Source organism: Silene latifolia, chromosome 8 (genome assembly GCF_048544455.1).
Source record: "Silene latifolia isolate original U9 population chromosome 8, ASM4854445v1, whole genome shotgun sequence".
Classification (NCBI taxonomy): domain Eukaryota; kingdom Viridiplantae; phylum Streptophyta; class Magnoliopsida; order Caryophyllales; family Caryophyllaceae; genus Silene; species Silene latifolia.
In genome coordinates this window covers 8,557,506-8,578,070 of record NC_133533.1, presented here as the reverse complement: position 1 = coordinate 8,578,070, position 20,565 = coordinate 8,557,506, and the positions used below count along the sequence as shown (strand labels likewise).

At 36.5% G+C, this 20,565-nt stretch overlaps 2 protein-coding genes across 2 annotated transcripts; one reads left to right on the top strand and one right to left on the bottom strand.

Moving 5' to 3' along the window:
- Window positions 1-48: 48 nt before the first annotated feature.
- Window positions 49-15,225, top strand: LOC141596280 (uncharacterized). Its single transcript, XM_074416383.1, has 20 exons — window positions 49-242; window positions 395-455; window positions 3,764-3,867; window positions 4,245-4,331; window positions 4,451-4,526; window positions 4,644-4,718; window positions 4,813-4,866; window positions 4,947-5,006; window positions 5,632-5,748; window positions 6,724-6,818; window positions 7,419-7,621; window positions 8,319-8,416; window positions 9,349-9,452; window positions 9,529-9,694; window positions 9,850-9,972; window positions 11,704-11,786; window positions 12,616-12,754; window positions 13,420-13,449; window positions 13,699-13,769; window positions 14,064-15,225. The coding sequence occupies exons 2-20, from the start codon at window positions 417-419 to the stop codon at window positions 14,962-14,964; spliced, it is 2,625 nt and encodes an 874-aa protein (XP_074272484.1). The 5' UTR covers window positions 49-242; window positions 395-416; the 3' UTR covers window positions 14,965-15,225.
- A 577-nt stretch (window positions 15,226-15,802) lies between these two features.
- On the bottom strand, window positions 15,803-19,454 carry LOC141596279 (protein BUD31 homolog 2). Its single transcript, XM_074416382.1, has 4 exons — window positions 19,356-19,454; window positions 17,515-17,615; window positions 17,204-17,391; window positions 15,803-16,127 (listed from the first exon to the last, which is right to left on the bottom strand). The coding sequence occupies exons 2-4, from the start codon at window positions 17,606-17,608 to the stop codon at window positions 15,972-15,974; spliced, it is 438 nt and encodes a 145-aa protein (XP_074272483.1). The 5' UTR covers window positions 17,609-17,615; window positions 19,356-19,454; the 3' UTR covers window positions 15,803-15,971.
- Window positions 19,455-20,565: the final 1,111 nt, after the last annotated feature.

The window sequence follows — 20,565 nt, the reverse complement described above, 5'->3', positions numbered from 1 at the left end:
CTGACCCGACTCCCACCCTATCAAAATGGGCCATCTGACCACAACATTAGTGCGACAATCTCAAATGCAAAAATTGCATTCCTCATGAGTGTGATCCGGTTCAAGCCTACATCATATCACAACCTTGAGTGAACCACTACTCCAAGCATTCCATATTTCCTTTCCAATTTCCAATTGATTGGTTTCCATTTTCTCTTCTTCACAACAAATCTCCCTCACCTTTCTTGCTTCGATTTTCTCAGGTTCTTGATTCTCGCGATTCTCGATTGTTCTTCTTCTTCCGCATTTCCGCCATTTTTCGCTAATTTGAACTTCAATTAATTAATTAATTAATTAATTAACCAGTTAGTTAATTAGTTAATTAATCAGTGATTTTTGTTTTACGTAATTTCAGATCTTATTTTCGCAAATTCAAGATGTTTTGGCGTATGGCTGGCTTGTCCACTGCATCTCCAGTAAGTTTCAACTTCTATTTCGATCTAATTTTATCGTTTTTAGTTGATTTTTTGTTTGCGTAACTTTCAATCTGCTGTTAATTATGTTCGTTAATCGTTATCGTAAGTTAATCAGTTAATCTCCGTTGTTCTAGTTATTATACTGTTGAAACTGATTTTAGTCGTTAATTTGAACTTTAATTGATAAATATTGTTTGATTGTTGATTCTTTGTTAGAGTAAGCTGATTATGACTTCGCCGCTAATCGTTGTTAGTGATTCAAGAGTTTGTTGAATTCTTGTTTCTTTTGGTTGAATTTGTTATCTAATTCAAATTTTAGTCGTTTGAGCGGATGAAGTTATTTGATTCTTGTGTTAATAAGCTGGTTATGACTTCGTAGCTAATCGTTGTCAGTGACTAGAGAGTTTGTTGAATTCTTGTTATTTCGGTGAATTTATTAGTTGCGAATCTTTCGAACCGATTTTAGTCGTTTAACTGTTTGAGTGGACGGTGATTTATTGATTCTTGTGTTAGGACTTAGGAGTAGGCCGACTATGAATTACTCGCTAATAGGTGCTAGTGACTAAAGAGTTTGTTGAATTCTTGTTATTTCGGTGAATTTATTAGTTGCGAATCTTTTCGAACCGATTTTAGTCGTTTGACTGTTTGAGTGGACGGTGATTTATTGATTCTTGTGTTAGGACTTAGGAGTAGGCCGATTATGAATTACTCGCTAATAGGTGCTAGTGACTAAAGAGTTTGTTGAATTCTTTTTTTTTGTGAATTTGTTAGTTGCTATATATTTTTGAACCAAATTTTAGTCAATTTACCTGTTTGAGTGGACAGTTATTGCTTGATTCTTGTCTTAGATTAAGTTGATTATGACTTCGTTGCTAATTCTTGTTAGTGACCAAATAGTTTGTCGACTTCTTGTTTTTCTTTGGTTAATTTGTGAGTGATAGTCTTAGCGATTCCAATATTAGCCGTTTGAGCGGACGAGTATTTTTGGTTCTTGTGTTAGAGTAAGTTGATTATGACTTCGTCTCGCCAATTGTTCTTCGTGACTAAATAGTTTGTCAGATTCTTTTTTTTTTTTTTTAGTGAACTTGTTAATGTTAAATCTTACCGAATCAAATTTTAGTCGTTTGAGTGGATGAGAAGCTTTTGATTCTTGTGTTAGAGTAAGCTAATTCTGAGTTTCTGACTTTGTCCCTAGTCATTGTTAGCAACTAAGGAGTGTGTCGAATCTTTGTTTTTTGGTGAGTTTGTTAGTAACTTAGGCGGGAATATTAGGCCCACTTATAAAAGTTTTAGTATTTGAGAAGATATTCGGATACATTATGTACTCATAGAATAACTTCCAGGCTCAAGTTATAGCTCAAGTAATTTAGGCGGGAAAACTCCAAGTTTTTCCTAATCTTTTAGTAAAGAGAGGATTATAACTGTGTCGCTAATCGTTGTTAGTGACTATATAGTTGTCGAATTCGTGTTTTCCTTTTTGGTGAAACTGTTACTGACCATCTTATTGAATAGAATTAATTTTTAGTCATTTGAGTGGACGAGTATTTTTGCTTGTGTTGGAGTACACAAACTATAACTTCGTCGCTATATCATTGTTAGTAGCTTGTTAGTGATTAGAAAATGTCGCCAATCTAATTCTTGGCTAAGTTGAGAATAATGTTAAAAAACGAAGTTCAGTGAAAGTTCACATCTAAGCATTTTGCATGCAGCAGGACGTACATATTAGTACTATGACGAGTCTGTTGGCCAGGCTGCTGTGCACTGTGCTTTGTTACTAACCCCAGTACTCCAGTAGTACGTAGAGCTTGTTTTTTTTAGTAAAGTGATCTAGATGCCTCTGTGATAGATGCAGTTAGTGTCCTTTGATATCCGATGGTCTTGCGGAGCAGTCCAACCCAATTTGACACGGGTTTACATTCATGGGTGGGGCTGTTGAAATGGGTTTCTTGCTCTATTTTTAAACTCACCTCTGTATTGGTGGAGGACACTTTGTAGATGGTGTACCTTGTTTACTTCATTTTGGGAGTGTGTACCTGTGCCATCAATACTTTTGAGCTAATTGTGAGGAAGGTGTTTCATAGTATTAAAAAGAAAATACATTGTGAAAGAAAGGTGTTAGGGGCACTTCAACCAGTATCTTAATTTATGATTTAATTAGCATATCATACAAGTATAGACATTTAGTTGGGATTTTTCTCTTCTTTTTTTTTTTTTTTTTTTTTTTTTTTTTTTTTTTTTTCTTCTGACTTTTTTAAATAGTGGAAAAAGAGGAAAATCAACACAGATAGTAGAATCAAATGGTGAACTGCTCATCCCCTGCTTATGGACATGTTTATTAATTATTTCTGTATACGAGGTGAACATTGCAGTATAAATCGTAATGCCTCATGTATACTTTTAGTGAAGGCAGGTTTAGCTTATGTTATGCATACTAGTGTTTGCAGTTTGCACGCAGGCTTTCGAGTGGAAGATTCAGATTTATGGGGCGTTGCAGGGTTTCTTCATTAAGCAATACAAAATTGTCACCAGCTATCGTATTAGACCTTTGTAGAATCAGTTCACATTTTGCTTACGTGCATTAGATGTTAAAATTATCTAGCGGAGCTACGGACTTGTTTTTTTTGGCCAATAGTATAGAATAAAGTGATGGCCATGTTTTTACGATCATCCGGAAAGTGACGCTAACATTTCTAACACACGGGAAAGACTGAGTACATCGATTGCGGTGGTTGTGTGTTAAATGTTAAAAGTAAGTTTAGCAGCATTTTATTTCCATATTTCTAGTGGAGCCAAAGAGTCATTACTCTTTGGTTTTGGATTATGATGAATAAATCAAAGCGGACCACTAAAGTGGTTGCACTTCTTTCTCTTATGAAGTAGCAGTCCTTTGCAGGACTCAAACACAATTTTCATCTTGGTCATTCGGAAACCTCTTCTTTGCATGTACATTATGCGCTGGAATGACTTTTGGTCTTTTCATGTAACACTTTGTAAGTTAGGAATAACACTGTGTTGGGGGAATGTTGCTGTGACGTGAGTGGTTGAGAGCAATGTTAGACAAAATAGGCATCAGCTGTATCTTCTATTATTTTTATGGAAATAGGTGTATGTGGCAAGCACCATACTGGAATGTGTGCACCTTTTCTGTTCTTAGCCATTTCTATAATCCAGATTGGCTTGGCTTTGTTGAAACTTAGTTTCTGTTTTGTCTAGTTTGTGCTGATGGCTTTGCACAGGAACTTTTTCCATGTGAATTGAGCATTTTCATCTGAAAGGCACCATGTTTCGTTTTCTCTGTGTCATTACAGGTGGAGACCATCTTAGGCAAGGACAAATTTTCATTAGAAGAGCTTCTTGATGAGGATGAGTTAATTCAAGAATGCAAAGCACTCAATGCTCGTCTTATCAATTTGTAAACTTTCTTACTTCTCTTTGGAGCTCTTAAGCTTGCTTGTATTTGTGTTGCTTTTTTATGAATATTATTTGATTCATATATTTGATCCCCTTTATCTACTTTAAAACATTTAGTTGGACATGCCCACCGGTTTTGACTTCTGATGTGCTGTATTTCTGTTACTTCGTTATGTTATGAGTGTTAATGCACTCTAATTTATAACCTTTTTAGTGTTCGGTTTGTTGTTGTTAAATGTTATACAAGTGTTTTCCATGGCTAGTTTGGCAAAACTTATCCACAAGTTATTCATTATGTATTGGAGTTTTCTCTTGCCTATGCTTGCGGGCTTATAAGATGGTGAGAATTGAGAAGTTTTAATTATATGCCTATTGCAGTTTGCGGGAAAGACCACAAGTTGAGAAACTTATTGACCTTGTAGTGGAAGAAGCTCCTGAAGATGCTGAGAAGCGGAGAACTTTTAAGTAGGTTTTTGAACCATTCTAGTCTTTTCTGCCTGTGAGCGGTTTTTTCTGTTTTCTGCTTTACATGAGTATTGTTTTTTTTTTTCTTTTCCTTTTTTTTTTTTTTTTTTCCATGCCAGGTTTCCCTTTGTATCTTGTGAGATCATTACATGTGAAGTTGATATTATACTCAATACTTTGGTTGAGGATGATGAGGTATCCAATATATATATATATATATACCGTTTTTCAGTGAATTTTAAAGATTTTACTTGTTTTGTTTATTTTCTGATCCTCAATTTTCTTGTGCCTCCCTTCATCCCCATCTGGCAGTTGATGAAGAAGTTGTTTTCGTTCTTGGAGCCTGAACACTCACATAGCACCTTACTGGCAGGATACTTTAGCAAGGTATTAACATTTAACATCATTCCGGGAAACTATCTATCACCGTTTGGGCTTGCACTTCATTTTCATTTGATAACTTCTTGATTTTTCGGCTCAGGTTGTAGTTTGCCTTCTGATGCGCAAGACAGTTGAGCTCATGAATTACATCCAAGTAAGTCTTAAAAGCTTAAACAAGCTGCAAGTTCCTTAGAAGATGAAGAGCTTTAATGTTTTAATGGACTTGAATTACAGACGCATAAAGAAATCCTTGGGCAGCTAATTGATCTGATTGGTATTACATCTATCATGGAGGTTGGTGCCCTTATTTGCTCTATAGATGAATTTGATACATTGTTTTGTAGGTCTATCAGCAATTTTTCATCAAACGCTAACAGTAGGGAATACGTAGTTAATAGACATTATGTTTTAAAATCTTCTCCTTCTCCTCCTTCTGCTTCTTCTACTTCTTTGTATTATGGAATGACAGTGTTCTGTTGTGGTTGTGCTGATAAAAAAATCAAGGGAGGAATTCATCTTACGCTTTTACTAAGTAATCTGTCCCTCTGTATCTTTATTTGGCGGACCCCCTGTCCTGATTTACTGATTTTCAATGACATCTTTTTAACATGTAAAATAAAAAATCAACAAAGAAAATTACAAGCTTTCTCAATCTTATATATTTCAGTTGTTGTCCTGTCACGATAACTTTGGTTTCTTTGTCTGTTAGGAATATTCATGTTTGCTATTGACGATAGGGGTTCTCTAACGCCATGAACTCATCACGATGTTTGTCTTTGGGCTTTTAGGACCAATTAGGCAATTATGTTGTTTCAGCGAAGAAATAGTTTAAAAAGAAAGTTTTTGCTTTTCCGGTGCTGATTGTACTCATGATTAATGGTTACCCTAGATAACATATCATTTTCACTGTGGGTTCCAGGTATTGATTCGCCTTATTGCTGCTGATGAACACATATATGAAAACTACACAGAAGCTATGCGGTGGTTAGAAGACACAGATGTTTTGGAGATGATTGTGGATAAGTTTAGCTCTTCTGTAAGTCATTTGTTGTATAGTACTTGTGATGTTGCAGTTTTCTTTCTTTTGCTAGGGACTGCGAAGTTCGGATGTTAACTTATCAGTAGGAGAAATTGACATTACTTGAGAAAAGACGTGGCTTCGTGAAAGAGTCTAAAAAGAGAAATTCTCATGTGGTCTGGGAAGGTAGCTGTACGAGTCAAAGCAACTGTAAGGCTTGGTAAAGAGATTTGACCTACAGTCTTCTTGATGGATGTATTAACTGTATTGCTGGTTGCTGGTTTAACCAATGTTGCTTGGACTGGGCACGGGTGTTGGACAGGAATAAGTGGGTTGGACTTGTAATGACTCACGACCCTATTTTTCAAGACACAAATACGGGCTATTGGAATTGTCTCCAAAACAATAATTTAACTACGCCTTGAAATATTTAGCATTTTTTCAACAGTAAAAAATAGAGAGATATATGAGGAGTAAGGCTCAGAATAATTGGAAATTACACTCAACGCTTCACAGACTCGACACTACTCTCGTACTCTCTTCTTCTACTTTGTAATTTGAACCTCCCTCTGTCTCTGGATGAATAAGTTTCTTGCTTAGTCAGACAGGCAAGGGTCGGCTGCGAATTCATACCCATACCCTTGAGTGTTCCGTTAGACATGGGTATAGCTCTAGGTTGAACTGTTGAAGTAAAATAGCTAAACTGCTTTTGGTGGATTATGGTACATTTGACTCAGGCTAAGGCATGTGAAATACCTCATTTAGATTGTGCTTGAACTGTTATCTAAGTTGCTGTACCTTTTGGCCTAAATAGTCGGGCGTCCTGAAGGATGATTCATGTCAGCCGACCCCAAATCATTTTGGGATTAAGGCTCTGATGTTGTTGTTGTTGTTGTTGTTGTTGTTGTTGTTGTTGTTGTTGTTGTTTGCTTTTAAAGTGTTGAACCGAGGATGATTTGCATTGTGTAATATAATCACTGTTTTTTTTTTCAGGATTCTCCTGAAGTCCATGCTAATGCAGCCGAGACCCTGTGCGCCATTACCAGATATGCACCCCCTGGCATTGCAACTAAAATTTGTAGCCCAAGGTAGATTTTGAGTTTACTGTACTGATACTTCGTGAAATCTTCAATTTTTCCCTTATTATTAATCTCATGTTTGTTCAATAATTTTTGGGCTTAAGGTCATAAGGGCTGGCTGAGAGGTGATGAAATTGAGTATAATACGGAGTACTTTTTTCTGAATCAGTTTCTCTTCTTGATTTTTCTTCACACTTTTTTCCCGTATATTCTATTCTTAGCTCTCAATGAAAAGGGTTTTCTTATTCTTCATGCGTTTTCATTTCCTCTTACACCTTTTCTTTTTGCCAATCCTACTCCATCTTAGTAGTGTATTCCCTTCTCTTAACTCTTCTTTGTTTTCCCGCCTTCATTAATGATTCCACACGACGACTTCTGTTAGCCAAGCCCAAATCAATTTGAAACTAAGGCTCTGTTGTTGTGACTGAAAATGGTTGAATCAATTATCTGAAGCGTGACCGCATGGTCCATTGATTCTGTTCTCTAAGTAAATTTTCACTGGATTATTTAAGGAAGAAAACATTTGTTCTGAATAAGGATTCTTCATTTCTGAAATCTTTCTTATATTCAAGATTTTTCTAAGAACATTTCTTATGTTTGGTCGTGCAGTCTTATAGGAAGAATATTTAGCAATGCGCTGGAGGAGTCTCGGCCAAATTCAGTTTTGGTCAATTCCCTTTCTGTATGCATTTCCCTTTTAGACCCAAAGAGGAGCACTGTTGGCACTTACTATTCATACAGTCGCCAGTATGCCCAAGGACCTTCGTTAACTGCTAATTCAGAGACTGTTGAAGGCATGCTAGGGTCTCTTGGTAAGGAGATCTTTTTTTTTTTGAAGTACTCTCTTGTTTATTTGTTGTCTTTCATTCTTATAGCTTGAACAAAGCAAGTATTATGTGTGTTACTGTGGGCCTTTTCTTTTTGTATGTGGGTGCGGGGTGAGTTTTGAATAGAAACTTAACCATGCTTTCATTGAATTACTAACAATAAAGGACAGGGAGCCTTTCTACAATTCTACTAGACAACACATTTTTGTTCCTGGGTTTTCGTACATTCTGTTCAAGTTAACACAAGTCCATTTCTTCCCAAATGAAGAATTTTCCATCTTGCTTTGCTTTCCTCCATTACTTTACACCTAAACAGTCCATTTTGTCAAGTGACTGATGCATACTGCTAGTTGATGATGGCACTTTGGCTGTAGTCATAAAGGAGAGGCAAATTAAGTTTGATACTTAATGCAGGCAACACATTTATGATAAATCACACTTATTTTTTCTAATATCTATTCTTAAGCATTTATCTGTGTTCTCTGACAATTCTGCCTGCCGTTGTGTTCTCTTGATCGTTCTTAGTGAAATACCATTGTGACCTGAGATCATTTTGTGTTGTTTTTGGATGACATGAGCTATTCTCTACATGGCTGATTCAGATATGATTCATTTATTTGAGATTTTACTCGAGGCATTACATTTAATTTTATATTTAGTATATTTTTTTTTTCTTGTACAGGTAATCTACTCACGTTGTTAGATGTTTCCTCTGAAGAAAATGTACTGTTAACTACGTATGGTAAATTGCAGCCTCCGTTAGGAAAACAACGTTTGAAGGTACTTCTAGTATTATACTGTGTTTCTCTGATTTGGCAGTTCACACGGTAGACTTTTTCACATGAGTTTGGTTCCAAAATGTAATATGAAAAGGATTACACTATTGACGATTAAGAAGCATCATTAACACGGCATAAAGAAGGGTATGACTACAGTTTATAGTTGTTATAACTTATAACTCATCTCATTTAACCATGATATATGCCACTTGAGTGTCGAAGTTCCAGCTAGCTTTATTGAATGGTAATAGGCCAGCTTCTTGAATTTTGACATCTTCCACACTTTAAATTCTCAACAGCTTCATAACTTGGCATCCTTTAGAGTTGGCAAATAGAATGAACTTATGAACGGACGAGTAGTGCCGGACATTAACTTACTGCATAATCATTTTCTCAACTGCCTATGAAATCTCTTTAGAACATCTTTCAAAGTAATTTAGCAGGAGAAAGTAGTGAGTGAATTCCAGTTTTCAACTTTCAATGGAGTTTGGCAGAATAAGTCAGTGAGTGAGATTTATAAGTTTATTAATTTTTTAATGATTCTAGCTCGATTTTCCTTTTAATGTGCACTCATAAGCCAGGCGAACAATTACATCTTTTTTGAGGAGCCACATGGTTCTTTGGGCCTAGCAAGGGCACAAGCCAGGGAAAAGTTGGTCCGGACCGGGTTAGGTTGGCAGACGTAGGCCATATGTTCAGCTAATCAGCTCTTTTCTATAGCAAATACCAGCACTTTTTTCAGCCCTATATTAAGGCAATATTGACCCTTCGCCAGGAGATAAATTTAAATAGAGTGGTTAGAGGTCTTTGAACCTTAACCCATGTGTTTGTGACTTAAGGCAAAAAATTTCCTTTTTTTCCTTTTTTTTTTTGGGGAAAGACAAGCTACACACCTATTTCTGTCGTTAACAATGGTTCTTTTCAAATTGGCAGATTGTAGAATTCATTTCTGTCTTACTCTCAATCTCTAATGACGCTGCTGAAAAGGAAGTCATTCGTCTTGGAGCAGTTAAAAGAATCTTGGATTTGTTCTTTGAGTAAGATGAAACTTCGAGTGCCTTGTATGCTATTTTGATATATCATCATAATATCACAATGATGCATTTGCTACAGGTATCCCTACAATAATTTTTTGCATCACCATGTTGAAATCATAATATTATCGTGCCTGGAAAACAAAAAATCTGCCCTTGTTGAGCATCTTCTTCGGGATTGCAATCTTGTTGGAAGAATTCTGGAAGCTGAAAAAAGTCCTCTGTTGTCCACTGATCCAAGCAAGGTATTTTTGATCCATGTTATTTGGATTGGTCTCCTTCGTTTTTTATATGAATCATTTGTCTCAGTCTGATTCAAAATCTCATCAGCCTTCACCTAAATCTTCGTGTTTCTCTTTTCATATCCTTATTAAGCAGTCAGCATGTGATCATTTTGCAGCCCACAGTATGCACTCATGAGACGCATCCTGCTAGAATTGGAAATATTGGTCATTTGACCCGGATATCTAACAAACTTCTTCATCTAGCTACTAACGATACCATTATACAAGGAATTTTACAGGTTTGTTTCTCAGCTACCATTGTTTTTGGTTCTACAGGGGTTTAGTAATGTTCTCATTGTTTAATTGTTTTTACGTTTTCTTTTACATTGTACATCTACCAGATTTTTCATGTTTGAAATATCTGTGGTCTTTATTCATTAAAGAAGTTGGAGTTTTATGATCCTGCTGTGGGAAACAACAGCAACAACATGGAAGCCTTAATCCCCAAAATGGTTTGGGTTCGGCCAACATGAGTAATCTTTTTCAACCGTCAAAAACCAGTTACGTGAATAAAATAAAGCAATGAAATAGAAAAGGAAAAAGAAAGAAAGGAAAGCATGATAAATATAGTCGATCTAAAAAAAATCATATTGATTACAGTATAATAATAAATAAATAAATGAAAATATGAAAGAAAAAGATAAATCAAATCAACCTAAAAGCAAAAGTTAATTCACATATTGAGAAATAGAAGAAAATAATAATGAAAAAGTTTGAAAAGTCCGTAAAGATAACCCAAAAATATTTAATAAGATAAAGTGTAAAAATGTAAAAAAACAAAAATAATAAAATAAAGTATAATTAAAAAAATAAGAAAGAACCAACTTCCGTCCTTTAGTCCTTTACCGCTACATTGTCTTCTTCTCCACCATATTTTCTCTAATTCCAAGGAACCTCGTATCCTGTTCAATCATCTTTATCCAATTTTCTGGGGCCTTGCTCCTCTATTCACACTCTTATACATTCCCTAATTTTCAAACCTTGAAACTGGGGCGGCACTACTATTACTTTCTCCATTTTGATCCTTCTTTTTGTAGCCACACAATCACACATCCACAAACTCAGCACTTGGTGCGGATCGTTGGTGCCATATGAGGGAGCAATCATTTTTATTTAGTAAACACTTTTGTATCATTAGTGATCATTTTACGACTTTACTAACCTTGTACTTCCATTTGAAAAGTTGTCTCACCCAAACTTGCTCTAACTAACTTTTACAAGAGACTTATTGTTTTATGTATGTCTTACAGCACATTTTTTTTAAATCACGTATAGGCTTCAATATTATATGTATTTTACATATGGAAATTTTAAATTCAAAACTTAATTCACTTCAATAATTAAAAGAAGTACTCGTGTGTATACTTCATAATTCATATAATTGTCAATAAATATCGATGGTACAATAGCGATGTTAGTTTTACGAGGCAGGACACATTTATTGATATAAAACCCGAGTCTCTTACCAAGTCATCGGTCTTCGTCCCTGCCCCTACCCCATTTCCTCTGAAAGCTTTGTGATTCCTAATGACATAACATGAATTTGTTTTGTGTTTTCTATCAAGTAAAAAAAGTAAGAAATCATGAGGTTAGCTTCTAGATACATTTTTGCACATTTATAAGCTTTTCCATACGACCCCATATATCTAGAATGACTCTGTATTTTTCAATTTGTAATGAATCATATCACATGTGGAGACCAAGAGGTTTCAACAAAATATTGTTGCTCTACATTACCGTTTCCATAGGGTTATCGTTTAGGGGATGATTTAGTTTAAAACCTCGCTGTTAGGTATTATAAGCTAGAGTCATGCCTTCTTACTGTCATTTCCCTCTATCCAACGCCTACCAGCCAACTTTCTTCCCAATTGATGTTTCAGTTGTAGTTTCCAAAAGATTAATTCATAGAAGTATTTGCAAGTTCATGGATATAGTTTCTGTTTGTGATTATTTGTGTCCCAAATATGTAGGAAAATACTGAATGGCGTGAATGGTGCGGAAATGTCTTGTGTAATCGTAATGCAATTGAAAATGTTCACCAATGGGTGTGCGGGTAAGTCTTGTTTGTTTGAACTGCTGTCCAATTTTTTTAATTTCAGGTTCTCTTTTGATTTGTGTTTTTGGGGATTCTGATTTATGGTTTTTGGGGGAGAGTTTAATCCTGTGGTGGCTGATAAGTGAGAACTTATATTCCTCCTTACCAATGTTATGCCATCGTTATGTTACTTTACCTTATTTCCCTAGAGAAAAATGCCGATTATTTGTCCACATCAATGGATAATTTCAAAATCTTGCGCTTACTCAACCGATATTACTGGTACTTAATTTTCGAGTAAAGTTTTAGGAAAAATATAATTACGAAATACCGATTTATTTGGAAAAAGGTCATAGGAGGAATAAGATAGACTGTAAACTTGGAAAATCAACTCAAAATTTAGATGCATGATAACACATTTGGGAACATTTTTAAAAGTACAGCCGCTTTGACAGCAACTCCTAACGTTAGTTTGTGATACCTATATTCTGAGATTTCATGACTAATCGCATTCGCAACTGCTACCAATACTGTATATTTTACACCATGTTCTCTACTTGGTAAAATCTTTAATAAGCGCCCCATTAATTGATAACGACTCCTGTAAGTGCCTTATCAGCTCACCAGTAGATCAAAAATATGATGTTTCTGTTACTTTTTATTCTTCAGGGTTGCTGAAGAATTTTGTGTGTTTCTATTTACCGTACTTTGAAATTTACATACATTTTGCTGTTGGTTGTTATCTAGCATAATATTTATGGCTATTTGAAATAATAGGTAGTGTGGTCAAGGTATACTCTTAGCTACAAGCATTTGGTCGGATATGTTTTCTTTTTCTGTTTAACAGGAGACCAACTCTTCTACAAGATCGGGGTAGGAATAGCGAGGATGATGATTATCAGGATAGAGATTATGACATGGCAGCTTTGGCCAATAGCTTTAGCCAATCCTTCCCCTTTGAGATCTACAGTAATGATATGGATGAGGTCAGGAGCTTAAATATGCTACGTCTTCTTAGTTCGTACCCTTGTTTCTCTTTGACCTTTTTTTATCTTCTTCTTTAGCTTGCCTCATTTTCATTGTTCACATTTGTAGATTTTAGATATGTAACCTCTGTACGTTACAATTTTAACTCAGCCGACAGTCAGCTAGTTAGGCAGCGTTCTCATCTCATCTGCCACTCTTCAAGAGGTGGTAATTAATTAGTTTAAATTCCGGCATCAAACAAAAAAGCATCTTCCTAGCTATCCAATTCCAACAGGGCCCAGTTGTGGTTAGAGGGGGGTCGGAGTTACACAAGTGTTCTCTTCTATCGCCTAAGTTGTTTCTAGGTGGACTGAGAAATGGATTGAGTCGCCACTGCTTCACAGTAGATGCCGCCCAAAAATACTAGCTTTGCATAGTCAAGGAAGTGTGCGTCTTTGCTACATTGGATATGGAAATGCCACAATACCTCAAAATAAAATACCTTAAAAATTTAAGTTCTAATGATTTTGGAAGAATATGCTCCAATATAGTTATACCGCATAGTTTAGAGCTACCTCATTTATCTGCCTTAGTGTTGTATAAATAATTCACTCTTTTGTCATTCCATTTCCTCTTGCTAATATTCTGCTTTTGGACGGCCACTTCTTTGTCTTGATACTTTCAGGTTGAAGGATCACATGAACGAGATGAAGAGGTATATCAAATGCTTGTCTCTTCCATAATTTTTTCGAAGAACACAAATGCACACTTGAACGTTTGTAGAATTTGTTCATTTGTAGTCCAATGAAAATTCTGCCATTTTTGTTTGTCTTTTTAAGTCATGTTCGGACTCGTGTCTTGTTTTTTTTGCTCCACTCCCCTTCCCCTTAGAGATTATAATTGATGTTCTTGCAGTTACGGTTTGAATGATTTGCAATGAGTATCTAATTGTGGGTTTTGATAGGACGTTTACGTTGACGATGAATCCGCTGAAGTGGTTATATCTTCTTTGCGTCTCAGAGATGACCGTGAGAGGTTATATATCCTACTCATTTCAATTTATGGCTGTTCGTCATTTGTTATTATCTATATCCTTCCACAAGTTTACTGCTATTTGAAACTTTGTGAGTTTAAGACCCGAGCTTACTTTTTTTTCTGGCCACCGATATGTTTGCCTTTGTCAAACCGTTAAGGATCTCAAATTTAGAATTTCAAGAGTAACCCTTGTCTGCTTAACCGAGAACTTGAGTGTGGAACTGTGGTTATAGCATTTGTATATACAGTTTGTCTGTTTTTCTGGGTCCGTGCTGACGGTTTTGTCTTTGCCAGTGATTCCCATTTCAGTAATTCAAACTGGTTTGCGTTTGAGGATGACCCTGCCAACAATGAGACCTCAACTGGCCCACACACTTCTCAATTAACAGCCGACGAACCTGGCCCCGTTAGTACCAGTAACGATGATGTGAATGACAGTGAAGGTGACGAGGTTGACACGTCACAAGAGCCAGAAACCGAATCTAAACCGCCAGAAGTAACAGAAGGCGGAGGCAAGGAGCGCGAATGGGTTGAATGGAGGGAAACATCAAGTTCAGGTGATGCACCTGATCGAGCAGATAAACAAGATAAACAAGACGCACCCTCAAACGGTGTTGAGAAATCAGACAGCCAAGTACCAACTAATGAGCGTTGCCAGATTGTCGACAGTGGCGGAAATGAACATATTGGTGGGTCCCTTCCAGTTCCAAGTAAGACCACTGTTGAGGACTCAGACAGCCAAGTACCAGCTAATGAGAGTTGCGAGATTGTCGACAGTGGCGGGGATGAACATGTTGGCGGGTCCCCTCCAGTTCTAAGTGAAACCGCTGTTGAGGACTCAGACAGCCAAGTACCAGCTAATGAGAGTTGCGAGATTGTCGACAGTGGCGGAAATGAACATATTGGTGGGTCCCTTCCAGTTCCAAGTATAACCGCTGTTGAGGACTCAGACAGCCAAGTACCAGCTAATGAGAGTTGCGAGATTGTCGACAGTGGCGGGGATGAAGATGTTGGTGGGTCCCCTCCAGTTCCAAGTAAAACCGCTGTTGAGGACTCAGACAGCCAAGTACCAGCTAATGAGAGTTGCGAGATTGTTGACAGTGGCGGGGATGAACATGTTGGTGGGTCCCTTCCAGTTCCAAGTACAACCGCCGTTGATGAAGTAAACTCGTCTGTAGAAGCGAAACAGAGTTAGGAGTTTGCTGATTTTGTTCGAACTGAGAATTTGATGTACATTTACAACATTTAAACAGTTAGCCGAAAGTAAAAAAAGTAATAAAAGTGGATAAGCAGGATGTAATCTGACTAATTTCCCAAGTACTTTGGTGTACATCTTAGAGGATTTGTGCCTTTAATTAGAGAACACTAATGATTCTTTTCTGAGGAACTTCAGAAACCGTCGAACTCATTGTAACCTTGTATAATGGACGAAGATGAAAGATTTAATTTTTACGAAGTACCCTTGTTTTTCTCATAGAAACTTGCCACTTAGCTCGGTGTATGCCAAAATATGAGAAAAACTTGCCACTTAGCTCGGTGTATGCCAAAATATGACGACACAGTCGACAATAACCAACTCGAATCAGTTGGTTTCGTAATGAGTGTGAGATTATTGTTTGATCTAGCTTGGTTATTTTTGTTATTGGTCACTTTTAAGGCAGTTTTACTTAATACTGCGTATTTTTTGTGTAGTCGTACAACGGCCTTACTCGAGCATTCATGTAGGTAACTCGGTAAAACAATAACTAAACTAAAACACAGGACCCTGTCCACACGCCATGTGATGCTTCCGGTTCTGAGCTTGTTATCAATCAATAGAAGCCTAGTTTTAGCTTTTATTCTTGATTACAAGTTTACAACGCAAGTCATGATATTCGTCCGTAAAAAAAGCCGATCACACGTGTACCGAGAGAAGCCCTGCTTTTTTATTTACGGAGTAATTGTGTTGTTTTTCAGAAAATCATTAAAAATTAAATTTTCCATTCTAAAAAGTTGCCAATAAAATAGTTTAAGGCAGAAATCATCAGCCAAAGTAAGAAATTAACCGGTCTTTTAATTAAAATTTGCATACAGGCCACGAGTTATACATCGGAAGAGCGACTACAACTGTCTCCAAATGAGAGGGAAGTTTTGCATCATACAACAAGACGGATGTTGACATAAGTCACATAATGCTAACCATATATCAGATGACTCAGTAGATTAATCCCCGCTAGCACAACCATGACATCCACAGTGAACACATTCCACAACCTTCTCTTCTCTGAGATGCTTTGGCACTCGGCACACACAAGTTGTGCCAAAGTTATGATCTCGTGGTTGTATGCACCTCAAGCAGCAAAGACGTTCATATCCTGGCTGCACCTCATACAAAGAAAGACAAATTTCAGGATCATCCATATACAAATTCTTATATGAGAGTCAGACTCATTGGGACGTTCTTAAACGTAAATATACTCCCTCAGTCTATAGTATTAAAACTCAGTTAGACGCGTGGCCCAATCTAAGTCACTTCAAAATGCGACCAACATGCTTAAACTCCAAAGCCTCGGTAACTTATCGTTTTTCAATGTCACCACAGATATTTTAAAAGATAAAACCATGCATACATGATACAACCTACTCCATATTATCCCATTTGACTTTAGTGATCAAACGATGATAACTTTAAAAGGGTACTTCGTTCTTTTTTGAAGTGATGTGAAAATTGTTGTTTTAAAAATCAAACATGACAAGGTGATATATTGTATCTACTATCTATACATTTAGGATTAATTCATAACTTTCAACTTTTTTCATAACTTTTAACTTTTTTCTATATCCAATTTCCAATGGAGCCAAAGACTCATTACTCTTTGGTTCTGGATTATGATGGAGTAAAGCAAAATGGCTCACTAAAGTGACTATGCTTCTTTCTCTTGTGAAGTAGCAGTCCTTCGATGCAGTTCTCGACGCAATTTTCATCTTGGGTCATTCGGAAATAACCTCTTTGTGTTTCTAACACAAGGGTAAGGCTGCGTACATCCGACCCTCCCTTACCCCGCAATTTGCGGGAGTCATTGAGGCACTGGGGTAATGTTGTTGTTGTTGTTGTTGTTGTTGTTGTTGTTGTTGTTGTTGTTGTTGTTGTTGTTTTAACTTTTTTCTATTACACAGTAATAGTTGATTCTCAAGTATGCGTGGTTGATTCTCAAGTATCGCCAAATGCTTAGGAAAGTTCAAGTATCCAAGGACTTGGGGGAGACTTGAGAATCAACTACCTATTTGAGAGTAACGGTTGGTCTAGACTAAAGCAAATATTGCTAAAAATTGCCACTTCTAAACAGCAAATGGGGGTGGGCGAGAACGTGTCAATTGTGCCATACAAATAGGTCTAACAACCACCAATAAGCCTTCTATTAGACAACAGTACTAAAAGAGTTTAAGAAGCGCACCTTCTTCCACTTAGCTATCAAGTTTCTATCAGCATATCCTTGATCCAAGCAAAATTCATATAGCTCTTTCGAAATTTCATTTCTTCTATAATAGAGGTCATAAATATATCGACTCTTCTGATGAGCTATTTTGAAAATGGGCCATAGAGTTTCACACTTTCTCTTCCCATCATGAGAGTCCATTTGAGCTGTCAGAAAAAAAAAATGTGTACATATAATGTAAGGACCAATTGTTTGACAAAAAACCAATTTGTACTAAAAATGAAAAAGACGAGGAGATTCAATCAACTAAGGTAAGTATTTAAGCAAACCTTCTCTCATCTTAGACTCTAGTTCCTGAAGTGTAGGATCAATCAATTCCCATCCTTCCGGGTATTTAACCCGATTTGTCCTCACCTTAGGCATCTTCTAACTGAAAAATCAGTGACAAAGTAAGCATTATTAAGGATCAGAAATGTAGTTTCCAATATGTTACTAACAGAAAGGACGTTAACTCCAAAACAATGAAAGAAGAATGGCAGTTACATTATCCATCACATCACCAGTTTCACAGAATTTGCCAACTCCTACATTTCTATAAAAAGTGTTTTTAAGGGGATATGGATTTCAGTCGCAAATTAGATTACTAAAACATTCAGGAGCATAAAATATTGACAAATTTAGCATTGATCGAATTGTGGTGGTGGAACTGTCAGTAGTGGTGACTTAGCATATCCTGGAAGCTCTTAAGAAACAAGTTCACCACAAAATCAGCAGCTGATACAAAACTAAGAACTGGGACAAGGCCCTTGTGGTGTTCAAACAAATTATGAACCCTTTCAACGAAGTTGCAAAAATTCTACCATTCGAAAAAAAATGGATCTGCTAATTAACCAAAAAACAAAATATCTCCATTTAAGATTAGCAATTGGATGGGGGATTGGGATGTAGCTCAAAGACAATAACCCACTGACATTCTACTATTCTAGGAAGATCAGCATCAAATAAACGGTTCCAGCAAAAATAAACTAGGGTTGTTTCAGAATTTGATTTCATTGAGTGGTACTCCATATTTCGTTGTGTTGTTTTGTTGTTCCAAAGTAAAATTGTGCCGAGAGTTCCCACTATTGATTATCTAGATTTTACTCACTTTTTTTTGTTATATATTGCTCAAAACATTTACAGAAAAACAGCAGTCATAGTCACACATTATCTGTGCTCCTCTCCAAGGTAAAACTTCCTTGCTCATTCCCTCTCCTCTTTCTCCTCAAATGCTGTCCAAACACACCCAAAAACAAACTAGAAAAAAAATCTAATACAGACTTTAGTTTACGAGTCTCGCGTGCTCCAAAACACCCCGAAAACCCGACCCAAAAAAAAAAAACTGTTATCAGCTTACCCTTTATAAGTAAGTCACACTTGGGATTGAGAGATCTGCGTGGATTTTTAACTTATTAAAAGTCGCGGAATCATAATATGTGGAATCGGTGCGCAGTAACTATAGAAATTTGAACCTTGCAAGATAGTGTCAATGAAATGGTTCATTTCCTACCCTCATACTTGTTTTTACGCCTTTCATCCGATCAACTACCACAATATCAAAGATCACTCATCAATAAACATAAAGAAACATAGTCGTCATCTAATCTTCTTTATCACTTCCTATTTCTCGCTCTCCGCTCCTTCATATCTCTAAAAAAATGAAATACCATTTGTGCTACATAAACTTGATCTTGACTTCATTATTTCCTCAATCATTTTCTCCGCGAAAACCTCTACCACTTCACTACCTCACTCCCAACTCCATCCATAGAAACTACGAATCGCATACTTCATTATAAAATTTACAGCTTTAATTAACAGTTTTGCAGCAGTAAAACTATCCAATACCCTAGTAAATTTCTTTACCTTCAAATTTACCTCTTATTTAGCAAATTTAGCAAATAATTGTCTAAATCAAACACAAATAACAAATAAAGCAACTAACAAGAGTTAATAGCAGAATTAACTGCACAAAATTAAAGCATGTAAATTAGGGTTTATGAAATTAGGATTTTAGGTTGAACGAAAAACTTGATAAGATCATTAACAATGAAGTAATAATAACAGAGATTCACACATGTAAAATTCTAGGGTTAAGAATTGGGGATTTTTGATTGAAAGAATAACTTACAAGAAGTTGGAGATTTTGAAAGGATGTCTTGGTGCGTCGACGAAGAGTGGCAACTGGGTTGAACCAAAATATTCTCAGGTTAAAATAAGGTGTGATCTTGTCTTTTAAATTTGGTAAACTATTGGTATAGTTTCAAAAAGGGGGTTTCACCGGTCCGAGACAGAATCGGATAAACTTGAAGATCGGTCGACTAAAATAGTATGACCTGAAGACCGGACCGGTAATATTTCGGTCTGGTTTAATTTGGTTGGGCAAATTTTTGAACAACTTTAGTTTCGAATAAGAAAAAGGAAGAATTGACAAGAACAATTCCACCTTTTACATTTCTTCCTATAACAATCCCACCTTTTGTTAATCTCATAATAATCCCACCTATATACCCTATCTTCTTCAAATAAACCATATAACTTGTTACCTATTGAACCGGTTGCTTTTTCTATTAGTCGTCTTTTTACCTTAATGTTCTAGCATTTACGGTTAACTCACCACCATTGTTATTTCCCAGATATTAACTCTTCCCCTGCTTCACCCACCTCTCTCTTTTAACACTGCCACACTTACCCCGTTTTAGTCCATTTACCACCGCCGCCGCCGGCGTCATTTTTCAACACTAGAAAAATCACCGTATTTGGAATTTTGGATATTGAGCATCCGTAAAGGTGAGGCTCCCCATATTTTCTCTTTTCTTTTCTTATTCGTTCACCTCATTTTCAACTAACTTTTCCATTTAGCCTCCCCATTTCATATATAACTACATCTATACAACAATGGGGTTCACCAATTCACACACAAAAATTTGGGAACCTCCCCAAAAGTAACACAAATTGCCTTACTTTTTTTGGGGACCTCCCCTAAAAACAGTGGAGCCCCAAATGTTGGGGAGCTTGGTACAACAATGAGGAGCCCCATATGAGGAAAGAGAGTGTATATGGGGAGCTCGATTTCCACCTTTGCGGATGCTCTAAGTCACCTTTACTGATATCCACAATATTTGGGAGGAAATCAAAATCTTTAAATTTGTTGGGTGGTAGTATGGTGAACAACATTTGTAGGTCGTTTTATACTCTCGATTATGAGATGATTAGTTTAATAAATGTAATTGAATTAATTAAAATAGAACTATGAGATTTATATGCTAAAGTTGAGAAGTATTTAGTACAAGAATTGAGGATTTCAGTGAGGAGTCTTTGAAACATATATTGAGGATTGT

Coding starts and splice junctions, on each gene's coding strand:
- LOC141596280 (XM_074416383.1), top strand. CDS start 417: ATGTTTTGGCGTATGGCTGGCTTGTCCACTGCATCTCCA. Junction 9,973..11,703: donor TTATACAAGGAATTTTACAG/GTTTGTTTCTCA, acceptor CCAAATATGTAG/GAAAATACTGAATGGCGTGA. Junction 13,770..14,063: donor CTCAGAGATGACCGTGAGAG/GTTATATATCCT, acceptor TGTCTTTGCCAG/TGATTCCCATTTCAGTAATT.
- LOC141596279 (XM_074416382.1), bottom strand. CDS start 17,608: ATGCCTAAGGTGAGGACAAATCGGGTTAAATACCCGGAAGGATGGGAA. Junction 17,392..17,514: donor AGAGTCTAAGATGAGAGAAG/GTTTGCTTAAAT, acceptor TTTTTCTGACAG/CTCAAATGGACTCTCATGAT. Junction 16,128..17,203: donor TGATAGCTAAGTGGAAGAAG/GTGCGCTTCTTA, acceptor TATGAGGTGCAG/CCAGGATATGAACGTCTTTG.